General features: G+C 48.9%; 1 protein-coding gene across 2 annotated transcripts in view; it reads right to left on the bottom strand.

The window, feature by feature from the left end:
- The window catches only part of HSPA12B (heat shock protein family A (Hsp70) member 12B), a 42,958-nt gene that overhangs the window by 13,203 nt on the left and 16,081 nt on the right, over positions 1-13,674 (bottom strand). For both annotated transcript variants that reach the window (XM_069976278.1, XM_069976279.1), the window contains 4 exons: positions 7,550-7,736; positions 7,206-7,310; positions 6,991-7,107; positions 1,289-1,466 (listed from right to left, as the gene is read on the bottom strand). In XM_069976278.1, coding sequence (XP_069832379.1) covers positions 1,289-1,466; positions 6,991-7,107; positions 7,206-7,310; positions 7,550-7,736 — 587 coding nt within the window. The remainder of the gene's footprint in view (positions 1-1,288; positions 1,467-6,990; positions 7,108-7,205; positions 7,311-7,549; positions 7,737-13,674) is intronic.

Raw genomic sequence — 13,674 nt, 5'->3', positions numbered from 1 at the left:
CACTGTGTAAGGGGTATAATAAGTAAGAAGACACTGTCTAAGGGGTATCATTTGTAGGGGGGCACTGTGTAAGGGGTATCATATGTAGGTAGGTAATGTCTAAATGGTATCATATGTAGGGCAGTGCAGTTTATTCTGTATCTAAGGGGGGCAATGTCTAAGGGGTATTCTGTGTGCTCTATGGTGTTTAAACAGTATGTCGGTGTATTACCCCATCGTTTCTATTCAGTGACAGACAGTATATTCTGAAGGAGTGTAATATGGTAACTACTAAGGGGTCTATTCCACACAGCGATAATCGGCTGAATCGGCCAGATTCGGCCGATTATCGGTCCATGGAATAGAGACAATGATCAGCCGATGATCGTGTCATCAGCTGATCGTTCATTTAGGTGCAAACCTACACTCATCGGTCACTGGCCGCGCATCGCTATGTGGAGAAGAAGCGCAGGAGAAGCCCTGCAGCCTGGTGAGGTAATGTATGGTGTTTAACAACGAGGGCTGCAAGGACATCGGTAATGATGTCCCTGCAGCCCTTGCTAAATGATTATCGGGCCATGGAATAGGCCCAGTAAATGAGCGCCGATCTAGCAGATCAGCACTCGTTTACATCATTGATCGGGCCCGTGGAATAGGACCCTAATGTTTCTGTACATTAAAGTCTGCCACCTGCTTGTTGGAGCCGGTCTGTCTGGGATCCTCCCCTCTCTTGGCCTATCAGGGCCCTAGCCAAGTCTCCTTATTTCCCTGAGCCAAAGGGCTCACTAGTTATCTCAGGCCTCTCTCCACCAATGGGAAACTCTCCCTGAGGTATATAAGGGCGGTTAGTGCAGACCTGAGGGGGCAGGGGGTGTTCTCTCCTGTGTTTTTAGAACTTGAGGGATTTCCTCCAGGAAGCCCACCCAGTCCTGAGCTGCCGTGTTCTCATGCCAGAACACCAGAGGTGCGACTACCACTGAGGGAACCAGCCTGTCCACGCTGAGAGGGTCCTTTTCTTCAAAGTCAACTGCTGAGGTACTGCAGAGGCCCTGTCTCATTGTGCTAGAAGAACTTCTGTAACTTCAGAATCAGGACAAAGATTTTAGCCACAGTTGATGGTTTGTTACAATGTATCAGTAAATTTAAACAACTATAAAAAAAATATAAACTGCTGGTTCTACCTACACTGATACATTGTAACAAACTGGTTGCTGCCTTTGGATGTAACCCCGATCCAGCATCTACCCCTGAAGACTATCACTATATAACCACAGTCCTCAGGAGATCACAGTCCTGCTGAAGTCCTCACCTTGCCGGAAGCTGGAGTCAATGGACCGACACCGCTCAGTGGGGAAACCATTGAAGAAAGCCTTACTGCTGAGGTCAATGAGCTGGTGGAGGCGGAGCTTCCTGCAGTAGATGGAGGCCGCCTCTGGCTCCAGAGCAATAAGGAGCTGCTCAGGGTATTCTGGAGACACCAGACCGGCCTAGACAGTCACAAGATTACAGTACATCTCTATATTATAGCTGTTATTATAGGAGAGAGTATTATAGTATTTATATTCTTGTATATAGGGGGCAGTATTATAGTAGTTATATTCTTGTATATAGGAGCAGTATTATAGTAGTTATATTCCTGTATATAGGGGGCAGTATTATAGTAGTTATATTCTTGTATATAGGGGCAGTATTATAGTAGTTATATTCTTGTATATAGGGGGCAGTATTATAGTAGTTATATTCTTGTATATAGGGGGCAGTATTATAGTAGTTATATTCTTGTATATAGGGGGCAGTATTATAGTAGTTATATTCTTGTATATAGGGGGCAGTATTATAGTAGTTATATTCCTGTATATAGGGGGCAGTATTATAGTAGTTTTACACGAACTGGAGAGAATGGAACGGCTGCACATCCCATCTATGGTTGATGCTAATGCCGCTAGGCCTATATTAAAAATCAACACCAGAGTGTCTGTATATGAATTGATCAAGCCATATTGCCCCGTGTACCACCGCGCAGGTCCTCTGGTCCACACGGGTCCCTACGCTAACTCCACAACGTGTCGGTCAGCGACCGCCAAACCCGCAAAGCGTGCACGTGCAGGGGAGGGAGGCCATGGAACGGCCCTGCAACCCCAATGTCACAGGACCAGACCCAAAAAGCCCCACCAAAACCCAGCCAGCACCACCGACGGGGAAGGCTGCCCCCAAACGACACAAGTATGGATATGGTATTACACTTACCATTGCTGCTCTCACAGAATGGGGAAGACATAAGGTCCGGACATGTGAGCACAGGCATATCCTGCTAATTTTGGTCATGTGGGTCTTATAAAGGAGTGCTAGCTGTTCAGAGAGGGAGAACTGCGAAACACGAACTGGAGAGAATGGAACGGCTGCACATCCCATCTATGGCTGATACTAATGCCGCTAGGCCTATATTAAAAATCAACACCAGAGTGTCTGTATATGAATTGATCAAGCCGTTCCATTCTCTCCAGTTCGTGTTTTACAGTTCTCCCTCTCTGAACAGCTCGCACTCCTTTATAAGACCCACATGACCATAATTAGCAGGAGATGCCTGTGCTCACATGTCTGGACCCTATGTCTTCCCCATTCTGTGAGAGCAGCAATGGTAAGTGTAATACCATATCCATACTTGTGTCGTTTGGGGGCAGCCTTCCCTGCCGGTGGTGCTGGCCGGGTTTTGGTGGGGCTTTTTGGGTCTGGTCCTGTGACATTGGGGTTGCAGGGCCGTTCCATGGCCTCCCTTCCCTGCGTGTGCACGCTTTGCGGGGTTGGCGGTCTCTGACCGACACGGTGTGGAGTTAGCGTAGGGACCCGTGTGGACCAGAGGACCTGCGCGGTGGTACATGGGGCAATATGGCTTGATCAATTCATATACAGACACTCTGGTGTTTATTTTTAATATAGGCTAAGCGGCATTAGTATCAGCCATAGATGGGATGTGCAGCCGTTCCACTCTCTCCAGTTCGTATTATAGTAGTTATATTCCTGTATATAGGAGCAGTGTTATAGTAGTTATATTCTTGTATATAAGAGGCAGTATTATAGTAGTTATATTCTTGTATATAAGAGGCAGTATTATAGTAGTTATATTCTTGTATATAGGAGCAGTATTATAGTAGTTATATTCCTGTATATAGGAGCAGTATTATAGTAGTTATATTCCTGTATATAGGGAGCAGTATTATAGTAGTTATAGTCTTGTATATAGGGAGCAGTATTATAGTAGTTATATTCTTGTATATAGGGAGCAGTATTATAGTAGTTATAGTCTTGTATATAGGAGCAGTATTATAGTAGTTATATTCCTGTATATAGGAGCAGTATTATAGTAGTTATAGTCTTGTATATAGGGAGCAGTATTATAGTAGTTATATTCTTGTATATAGGAGCAGTATTATAGTAGTTATATTCTTGTATATAGGAGCAGTATTATAGTAGTTATATTCTTGTATATAGGAGCAGTATTATAGTAGGTATAATGCTTCAGGAAGATACAGGTGCCGGCACTGTCTGAATACTGCTCAATCAGTAGCTGTGCGCTGGAGTCGGATTAAGGGCTAATAAACTGCACTGGTAAGTAGCCGCGGTGCTCGAACAGAGACAAGGGCAGTACGGTGTATAAAATAGAAAATAAGTCCAAGCACTCACCGGATGAAGTGATCTCTTTGTGCGTTTATTCAGACATCACAGGGAGGGAGCGGTGGCCAGGGTGCGGGAGCGTGTAGCAGACAACTGTTTCGCGCCTCAGCGCTTTGTCAAGTCTTACATCACTACCGGGGGAGGGTAGTTTAAATAGGTTACATCATGCATATGCAAATAGTATTCAAAATAGGTGAAAACAAAAAATGTGTTACATACAAGTACAAATTATCTCACAAGAAAACACTCCAATCATTCCTCTCATTGAGGCCATTGGGACCGGTCGCATCTAGAGTGGCAATCCATGTTGCCTCTCTCCTGAGGAGGTACTGATGTCTGTCTCCTCCCCTATCAGGTTGATCCACCTTCTCTAAGCCCAGAAAACGCAGGGAGCTGGTGTCACCTTTGTGGACAGAATTCACATGCTCTATAAGGCGGGGAACGCCTTTCCCAGTCCTAACTGAATAGGCATGCTCTTTGTACCTGGTCCACATCGGGCGTTTAGTTTTGCCAATGTAGAAGCGGTGACACGAGCATACAAGCGCATAGACAGTGTAGGGGGTTCTACAGGTGATGAGGCTATCGATATAGCAGTCTACTCCATTAAGGTTAATATACGCAGTAGGAATAAGCTGCGGGCAGTACTTACAGCTACCACATCTTTTATTTCCTGTCAGAGGAGCTCTGGTGAACCACTCATCTGCCGCTTTTTTCTTTTTGCACGTATTCACATTGAGCTTATCTCCAATGGTGCGGTTTTTGCGGTATGTGATGAGGGGTCCCTGAGCTGCAATCTCCTTCAGGTCATCGTCCTGTTCCAGGATGGGCCAATGTTTCCAGATGGCTTTAGTGATGCACTGATTCAGCGGTGAATTTTGAAAAACAAAAGAAAACCTATTTAACCCTTTCTGTTGTGTGGTCTTGGATCTCAGTAGGTCTCAGCTAGTGAGGCTTAAACGTATCAATAGCAATGATCAATCATTTGCTGTACAGGCTGCAGATATGGAGAGAAGACTCTCAGCAAGGGGATATCCAGAACAGGTTATTAGTGAAGCTAGAACCAGGGCCAATATGCTGAACAGATCAGACCTACTGAGATCCAAGACCACACAACAGAAAGGGTTAAATAGGTTTTCTTTTGTTTTTCAAAATTCACCGCTGAATCAGTGTATCACTAAAGCCATCTGGAAACATTGGCCCATCCTGGAACAGGACGATGACCTGAAGGAGATTGCAGCTCAGGGACCCCTCATCACATACCGCAAAAACCGCACCATTGGAGATAAGCTCAATGTGAATACGTGCAAAAAGAAAAAAGCGGCAGATGAGTGGTTCACCAGAGCTCCTCTGACAGGAAATAAAAGATGTGGTAGCTGTAAGTACTGCCCGCAGCTTATTCCTACTGCGTATATTAACCTTAATGGAGTAGACTGCTATATCGATAGCCTCATCACCTGTAGAACCCCCTACACTGTCTATGCGCTTGTATGCTCGTGTCACCGCTTCTACATTGGCAAAACTAAACGCCCGATGTGGACCAGGTACAAAGAGCATGCCTATTCAGTTAGGACTGGGAAGGGCGTTCCCCGCCTTATAGAGCATGTGAATTCTGTCCACAAAGGTGACACCAGCTCCCTGCGTTTTCTGGGCTTAGAGAAGGTGGATCAACCTGATAGGGGAGGAGACAGGCATCAGTACCTCCTCAGGAGAGAGGCAACATGGATTGCCACTCTAGATGCGACCGGTCCCAATGGCCTCAATGAGAGGAATGATTGGAGTGTTTTCTTGTGAGATAATTTGTACTTGTATGTAACACATTTTTTGTTTTCACCTATTTTGAATACTATTTGCATATGCATGATGTAACCTATTTAAACTACCCTCCCCCGGTAGTGATGTAAGACTTGACAAAGCGCTGAGGCGCGAAACAGTTGTCTGCTACACGCTCCCGCACCCTGGCCACCGCTCCCTCCCTGTGATGTCTGAATAAACGCACAAAGAGATCACTTCATCCGGTGAGTGCTTGGACTTATTTTCTATTTTATACATTATAGTAGGTATATTCTTGTATATAGGGGGCAGTATTATAGTAGTTATATTCCTGTATATAGGAGCAGTATTATAGTAGTTATATTCTTGTATATAGGAGCAGTAATATAGTAGTTATATTCTAGTATATAGGGGGCAGTATTATAGTAGTTATATTCTTGTATATAGGAGCAGTATTATAGCAGTTATATTCCTGTATATAGGAGCAGTATTATAGTAGTTATATTCTTGTATATAGGAGCAGTAATATAGTAGTTATATTCTAGTATATAGGGGGCAGTATTATAGTAGTTATATTCTTGTATATAGGAGCAGTATTATAGTAGTTATATTCCTGTATATAGGAGCAGTATTATAGTAGTTATATTCCTGTATATAGGAGTAGTATTATAGTACTTATATTCTTGTATATAGGAGTAGTATTATAGTACTTATATTCCTGTATATAGGAGCAGTATTATAGTAGTTATATTCTTGTATATAGGAGCAGTATTATAGTAGTTATATTCTTGTATATAGGAGCAGTATTATAGTAGGTATATTCTTGTATATAGGGGGCAGTATTATAGTAGTTATACTCTTGTATATAGGAGCAGTATTATAGCAGTTATATTCCTGTATATAGGAGCAGTATTATAGTAGTTATATTCTTGTATATAGGAGCAGTAATATAGTAGTTATATTCTAGTATATAGGGGGCAGTATTATAGTAGTTATATTCTTGTATATAGGAGCAGTATTATAGTAGTTATATTCCTGTATATAGGAGCAGTATTATAGTAGTTATATTCCTGTATATAGGAGTAGTATTATAGTACTTATATTCTTGTATATAGGAGTAGTATTATAGTACTTATATTCCTGTATATAGGAGCAGTATTATAGTAGTTATATTCTTGTATATAGGGAGCAGTATTATAGTAGTTATATTCCTGTATATAGGAGCAGCATTATAGTAGTTATATTCCTGTATATAGGGGGCAGTATTATAGTAGTTATATTCTTCTATATAGGAGCAGTATTATAGTAGTTATATCCCTGTATATAGGAGTAGTATTATAGTAGTTATAGTCTTGTATATAGGAGCAGTATTATAGTAGTTATATTCTTCTATATAGGAGTAGTATTATAGTAGTTATATTCTTGTATATAGGAGCAGTATTATAGTAGTTATATTCTTGTATATAGGGGCAGTATTATAGTATTTATATTCTTGTATATAGGAGCAGTATTATAGTAGTTATATTCTTGTATATAGGGGGCAGTTTTATAGTCGGTATAACATCTTACCAGGTATGCTGCTTCTCTCATGAATTGCTTTGCTGGCTGCTTCCATATAGCAGGTACAGTTATCACCCATCTGATGTTTTCATTCTCATCCAGAGATGGACATTGCTCCTTGAGTTCCTTTTTAGAATAATATAAAAAAATAATTAGTGCCGCCATCTACATGCATGTTCTATATAATGTGACATGATGTGGTCATCTAGAAACATGTGACTCACATGCACTGCGTGTTCCTTGAAGAACCTCAAAGCGTGTGCAAACACCTCCAGCGCTTGGACCTTCTTTCCATTCAAGGCTTCCAGTTCTGTCTTCATGGTGAGATCCTAAAAGACACCAGACGATAACCAGTCACTAGGACCATGATGTGATAGAAGATGAGTTGTGACCAGGAGGACCACAATTTCCTGCACACTTTCGGCTTCCTGTCCATGCTGAAAGACACATCCACCGACCTCTCCTTTATGGACACCAATGGATACTGTTCAGACATATGAAGGCATCACAGGGGCCAGGACAGTGACAGACATGGACGTGTGGATTTTTACCCTTCTACTGCTCTTACACTTGTGCTGTGAATCTTCATCTTGAACTTCTCAAAGTATAGCCAGTCTCGAGCCTCCTCCGGGTCCAGGTCGTGGTAGTAGTCTCTGGCTGTGTATCCGAAGCTATGGAACATCTTGTCGGGGGTCAGCAATAAACTAGTGGGAGTTTTCTGGTGGGCAACGCCTGGGTCCCCTCCTTCCCATTTCCTAATAATATAGAAGAGGTGGTTATGGCGATGAGATATCTGGGGATCAGATATATGAACATAACCAGAAACAATGGAGATGAGAACATGATATTGTAATGTGTTACATAGGGAAACAGTCCACATTCACCGTACAGTGGTCAATGAGACATCAGAACACAACAGCTGGCGGCACTCCAGTAGCTGTGGGCCAAACACATTCATGTGCTCCCAATAAAATGAAGTAACTAAGATGTCTGGAGGAGAGCAGACTTCCATGACCTCCTCCAGACAACTGTGTTCCCAATAGACACCTGTCTCCCCCAGACACCTCTGTCCTCTTGCACACACCACTGCTCTCCACCAGACACTGCTGTCCTCTCCTGACACTGCTGCCCTCCTCCAGACCCCTCTGTCCCCTCCTGACACCACTGCCCTCCACCAGACACCTCTGTCCTCTCCTGACACTGCTGCCCTCCTCCAGACCCCTCTGTCCCCTCCTGACACCGCTGCCCTCTACAGACTCCTCTATCCTCCTGACACCACTGTCCTCCTCCAGACACCTCTGTCCCCTCCTGACACTGCTGCCCTCCTCCAGACCCCTCTGTCCTCTCCTGACACCGCTGCCCTCCTCCAGACCCCTCTGTCCCCTCCTGACACCACTGCCCTCCTCCTAACACCGCTGTCCTCTCCTGACACCGCTGCCCTCCACCAGACACCTCTGTCCTCTCCTGACACTGCTGCCCTCCTCCAGACCCCTCTGTCCTCTCCTGACACCGCTGCCCTCCTCCAGACCCCTCTGTCCCCTCCTGACACCACTGCCCTCCTCCTAACACCGCTGTCCTCTCCTGACACCGCTGCCCTCCACCAGACACCTCTGTCCCCTCCTGACACTGCTGCTCTCCTCCAGACTCCTCTGTCCCCTCCTGACACTGCTGCCCTCCTCCAGACACCTCTGTCCTCTCCTGACACCGCTGCCCTCTACAGACTCCTCTGTCCTCCTGACACCACTGCCCTCCAGCAGACACCTCTGTCCCCTCCTGACACCGCTGCCCTCCACCAGACTCCTCTGTCCTCCTGACACCACTGCCCTCCACCAGACACCTCTGTCCTCTCCTGACACCACTGCCCTCCACCAGACACCTCTGTCCTCTCCTGACACCACTGCCCTCCACCAGACACCTCTGTCCTCCTGACACCACTGTCCTCCTCCAGACACCTCTGTCCCCTCCTGACACTGCTGCCCTCCTCCAGACTCCTCTGTCCCCTCCTGACACCGCTGCCCTCCTCCAGACTCCTCTGTCCCCTCCTGACACCACTGCTCTCCACCAGACACCTCTGTCCTCTCCTGACACTGCTGCTCTCCTCCAGACTCCTCTGTCCCCTCCTGACACTGCTGCCCTCCTCCAGACACCTCTGTCCTCTCCTGACACCGCTGCCCTCCACCAGACTCCTCTGTCCTCTCCTGACACCGCTGCCCTCCACCAGACTCCTCTGTCCTCTCCTGACACCGCTGCCCTCCACCAGACCCCTCTGTCCTCTCCTGACACTGCTGCTCTCACCAGAAACCTCTGTCCTCTCCTGACACCGCTGCCCTCCACCAGACTCCTCTGTCCCCTCCTGACACCGCTGCTCTCACCAGAAACCTCTGTCCTCTCCTGACACCACTGCCCTCCACCAGACACCTCTGTCCTCTCCTGACACCACTGCCCTCCACCAGACACCTCTGTCCCCTCCTGACACCACTGCCCTCCTCCAGACCCCTCTGTCCTCTCCTGACACCACTGCCCTCCACCAGACACCTCTGTCCTCTCCTGACACAGCTGCCCTCCTCCAGACACCTCTGTCCTCTCCTGACACCACTGCCCTCCTCCAGACCCCTGTCCTCTCCTGACACCACTGCCCTCCTCCAGACCCCTCTGTCCTCTCCTGACACCACTGCCCTCCTCCAGACCCCTCTGTCCCCTCCTGACACCACTGCCCTCCACCAGACACCTCTGTCCTCTCCTGACACCACTGCCCTCCTCCAGACCCCTCTGTCCTCTCCTGACACAGCTGCCCTCCTCCAGACACCTCTGTCCTCTCCTGACACCACTGCTCTCACCAGACCCCTCTGTCCTCTCCTGACACCACTGCTCTCACCAGACCCCTCTGTCCTCTCCTGACACCACTGCCCTCCCCCAGACACCTCTGTCCTCTCCTGACACCACTGCCCTCCACCAGACACCTCTGTCCTCTCCTGACACCACTGCCCTCCACCAGACACCTCTGTCCTCTCCTGACACCACTGCCCTCCTCCAGACCCCTCTGTCCTCTCCTGACACAGCTGCCCTCCTCCAGACACCTCTGTCCTCTCCTGACACCACTGCCCTCCTCCAGACCCCTCTGTCCTCTCCTGACACCACTGCCCTCCCCAGACACCTCTGTCCTCTCCTGACACCACTGCTCTCACCAGACACCTCTGTCCTCTCCTGACACCACTGCTCTCCTCCAGACTCCTCTGTCCCCTCCTGGCTCATCCCCGCTCTCCACACTTCTGCCTTCCTCCAGACAATACTGCCCTCCTCCAGACACCTCTATACCCTCCTGACTCCTCTGCTCCACTCCAGACAATCCTACACCCCTCCGGACAACACTACCCTTCTAGGCACCTTTGCCTTCCTTTAGACATACCTGTCCACTCCAGACCCCTTTGTCCCCTCTTGGCTCCTTTGCTCCCCTTCCAGACACCACTATCCCCTCCTGGTTCCTCTGCTTCCTTCCAGACACTACTACCCTCCTCCAGATACCTCTTGCCCCTCTAGATCCCTCTGCCCTCCTCCATACTCCCTCCAGAGAGATCAGCCATGTATCTAATGTGTATGGCCACCTTGTGATCATGTTTTGTCTCCGACGCTCAATGGTGTCTTCTGGGATGGGTTCTGCTGTCACCTAACATCATCTCCTGAGCTTCATGGCACTTGGTATAAAGATCTGGTGGGTCCATGGGTGTCCATGTCCGAGGTTATAGGGTAACCTATAGGACCAGGGGAGGCTGTAGACCAAGGAGGCTATAATGCTGTATACTCAGTATATACAGGGCTGCAGTGACCTGGTAGAGATGGGAGGAGATGCTGAGCAGGGGCCTCCATGATTTATTAGTATAGACGGCCGATGTTTACACATTCCAGACACAAAAAATGTCATTTTTCATATTTGTATAATTAATTCAATGTGGATGTGATGAGATGTGTATTGGGGCCGCTCCACAGGAAGGGAGGCCGAGAGTCTGCCATGTCTGTCAGGGGTCACTACTGTTCTGCTATCCACAGGAAGGGAGGCCGAGAGTCTGCCATGTCTGTCAGGGGTCACTACTGTTCTGCTATCCACAGGAAGAGAGGCCGAGAGTCTGCCGTGTCTCTCAGGGGTCACTACTGTTCTGCTATCCACAGGAAGGGAGGCCGAGAGTCTGCCGTGTCTCTCAGGGGTCACTACTGTTCTGCTATCCACAGGAAGGGAGGCCGAGAGTCTGCCGTGTCTCTCAGGGGTCACTACTGTTCTGCTATCCACAGGAAGGGAGGCCGAGAGTCTGCCATGTCTGTCAGGGGTGTCTACTGTTCTGCTATCCACAGGAAGGGAGGCCGAGAGTCTGCCGTGTCTCTCAGGGGTCACTACTGTTCTGCTATCCACAGGAAGGGAGGCCGAGAGTCTGCCGTGTCTCTCAGGGGTCACTACTGTTCTGCTATCCACAGGAAGGGAGGCCGAGAGTCTGCCGTGTCTCTCAGGGGTCACTACTGTTCTGCTATCCACAGGAAGGGAGGCCGAGAGTCTGCCGTGTCTGTCAGGGGTCACTACTGTTCTGCTATCCACAGGAAGGGAGGCCGAGAGTCTGCCGTGTCTCTCAGGGCTCACTACTGTTCTGCTATCCACAGGAAGGGAGGCCGAGAGTCTGCCGTGTCTCTCAGGGGTGTCTACTGTTCTGCTATCTACAGGAAGGGAGGCCGAGAGTCTGCCGTGTCTGTCAGGGGTCACTACTGTTCTGCTATCCACAGGAAGGGAGGCCGAGAGTCTGCCGTGTCTCTCAGGGGTCACTACTGTTCTGCTATCCACAGGAAGGGAGGCCGAGAGTCTGCCGTGTCTCTCAGGGGTCACTACTGTTCTGCTAGTCTCTACAGTGCAGGTTGTACAATAAAGAATAAATGTCAGGCCACACCCACAGCTCCCCCTGTACTGATTCCATGAGGCCACACCCACAGCTCCCCCTGTACTGATTCCATGAGGCCACACCCACAGCTCCCCCTGTACTGATTTCATGAGGCCACACCCACAGCTTCCTCTGTATAGGTTCCATGAGGCCACACCCACAGCTTCCTCTGTACAGGTTCCATGAGGCCACACCCCCAGCTCCCTCTGTACAGGTTCCATGAGGCCACACCCACAGCTCCCTCTGTATAGGTTCCATGAGGCCACACCAACCATCTCCCCCTGTACAGGTTCCCTGAGGCCACACCCACCATCTCCCCCTGTACTGGTTCCCTGAGCTCACACCCACCATCTCCTTCTGTACAGGTTCCATGAGGCCACACCAACAGCTCCCTCTGTACAGGTTCCATGAGGCCACACCCACCATCTCTCTCTGTACAGGTTCCATGAGGCCACACCCACAACTCCCTCTGTACAGGTTCCATGAGGCCACACCCACAACTTCCTCTGTACAGGTTCCCTAAGCTCACACCCACCATCTCCCCCTGTACAGGTTCCCTGAGGCCACACCCACCATCTCCCCCTGTACAGGTTCCCTGAGGCCACACCCACCATCTCCCCCTGTACAGGTTCCCTGAGGCCACACCCACCATCTCCCCCTGTACAGGTTCCCTGAGGCCACACCCACCATCTCCCTCTGTACAGGTTCCATGAGGCCACACCCACCGTCTCCCTCTGTACAGGTTCCATGAGGCCACACCCACCGTCTCCCTCTGTACAGGTTCCATGAGGCCACACCTACCAGCTCCCTCTGTACTGGTTCCATGAGGTCATACCCACAGCTCCCTCTGTACAGGTTCCAAGAGGCCCCACCCACTTCCTCTGTACAGGTTCCCCGAGGCCACACCCACAGCTTCCTCTGGCCAGGTTCCATTAAGCCACACCCACAGCTATCTCTGTACTGGTTCCCTGGTGCCACACCCACAGCTTTCCCTGTACTGGTTCCCTGAGCTCACATCCACCATCTCCCTCTGTACTGGTTCCCTGAGACCACACCCACAGCTTCCTCTGTACTAGTTCCATGAGGCCACACCCACAGCTCCCTCTGTACTATTTCCATGAGGCACACCTACCAGCTCCCTCTGTACTATTTCCATGAGGCCACACCCACACCCCCCCCCCTCTGTACTTATTCCTTGAGCCACACCTACCAACTCCTTCTGTATTGTCATGCTGCAGCCACACCCACAATTTCCTCTGTACAGGTTCCATGAGGCCACACCCACAGCTCCCTCTGTACAGTGAGAGTGTAGACTTATATTTATGTCTTTCTAGAACCATATTGTCCAGAATCCGCATTAAGGCTATGTTCACACTACGTATAAGTACGGCCGTACTTTGTGCGGAGTGCAACATAGCCTAATCAGCTATTAGATCCTGGCCGGAGCGTATACACATCGCACACGCTCCGGCCGGGATCCCTCACGGGGCCGTAAATAGAGAATTCCTTAAAGTGACAGCTCCGGGGGAGATCGGCCTGGATGTTTATAGTCGGCTATGCAGAGTGCTGGAGGGAATGTGTAATGGTCCCCGGCTCTCCCCTGATTAGTATGGCTGCCTGGTGGCTGGCAGAGAGACAGCACGTCCTGCGGTATGATAGGGGAAGCCAAAACACATTCCACATTCTTCGGGTTGCTAGGCGACCGTGTAACCTGAAATTCACTACTTGGTAGTAAGATTAGCTGGGGGCGCTGATGTGCAGTGATAACTGATAGAGT

This window comes from Dendropsophus ebraccatus, chromosome 7 (assembly GCF_027789765.1).
Source record: "Dendropsophus ebraccatus isolate aDenEbr1 chromosome 7, aDenEbr1.pat, whole genome shotgun sequence".
In the NCBI taxonomy this organism is placed as follows: domain Eukaryota; kingdom Metazoa; phylum Chordata; class Amphibia; order Anura; family Hylidae; genus Dendropsophus; species Dendropsophus ebraccatus.
The sequence above is the reverse complement of the archived record's forward strand: the minus strand, read 5'-3'. Positions and strand labels throughout refer to the sequence as shown.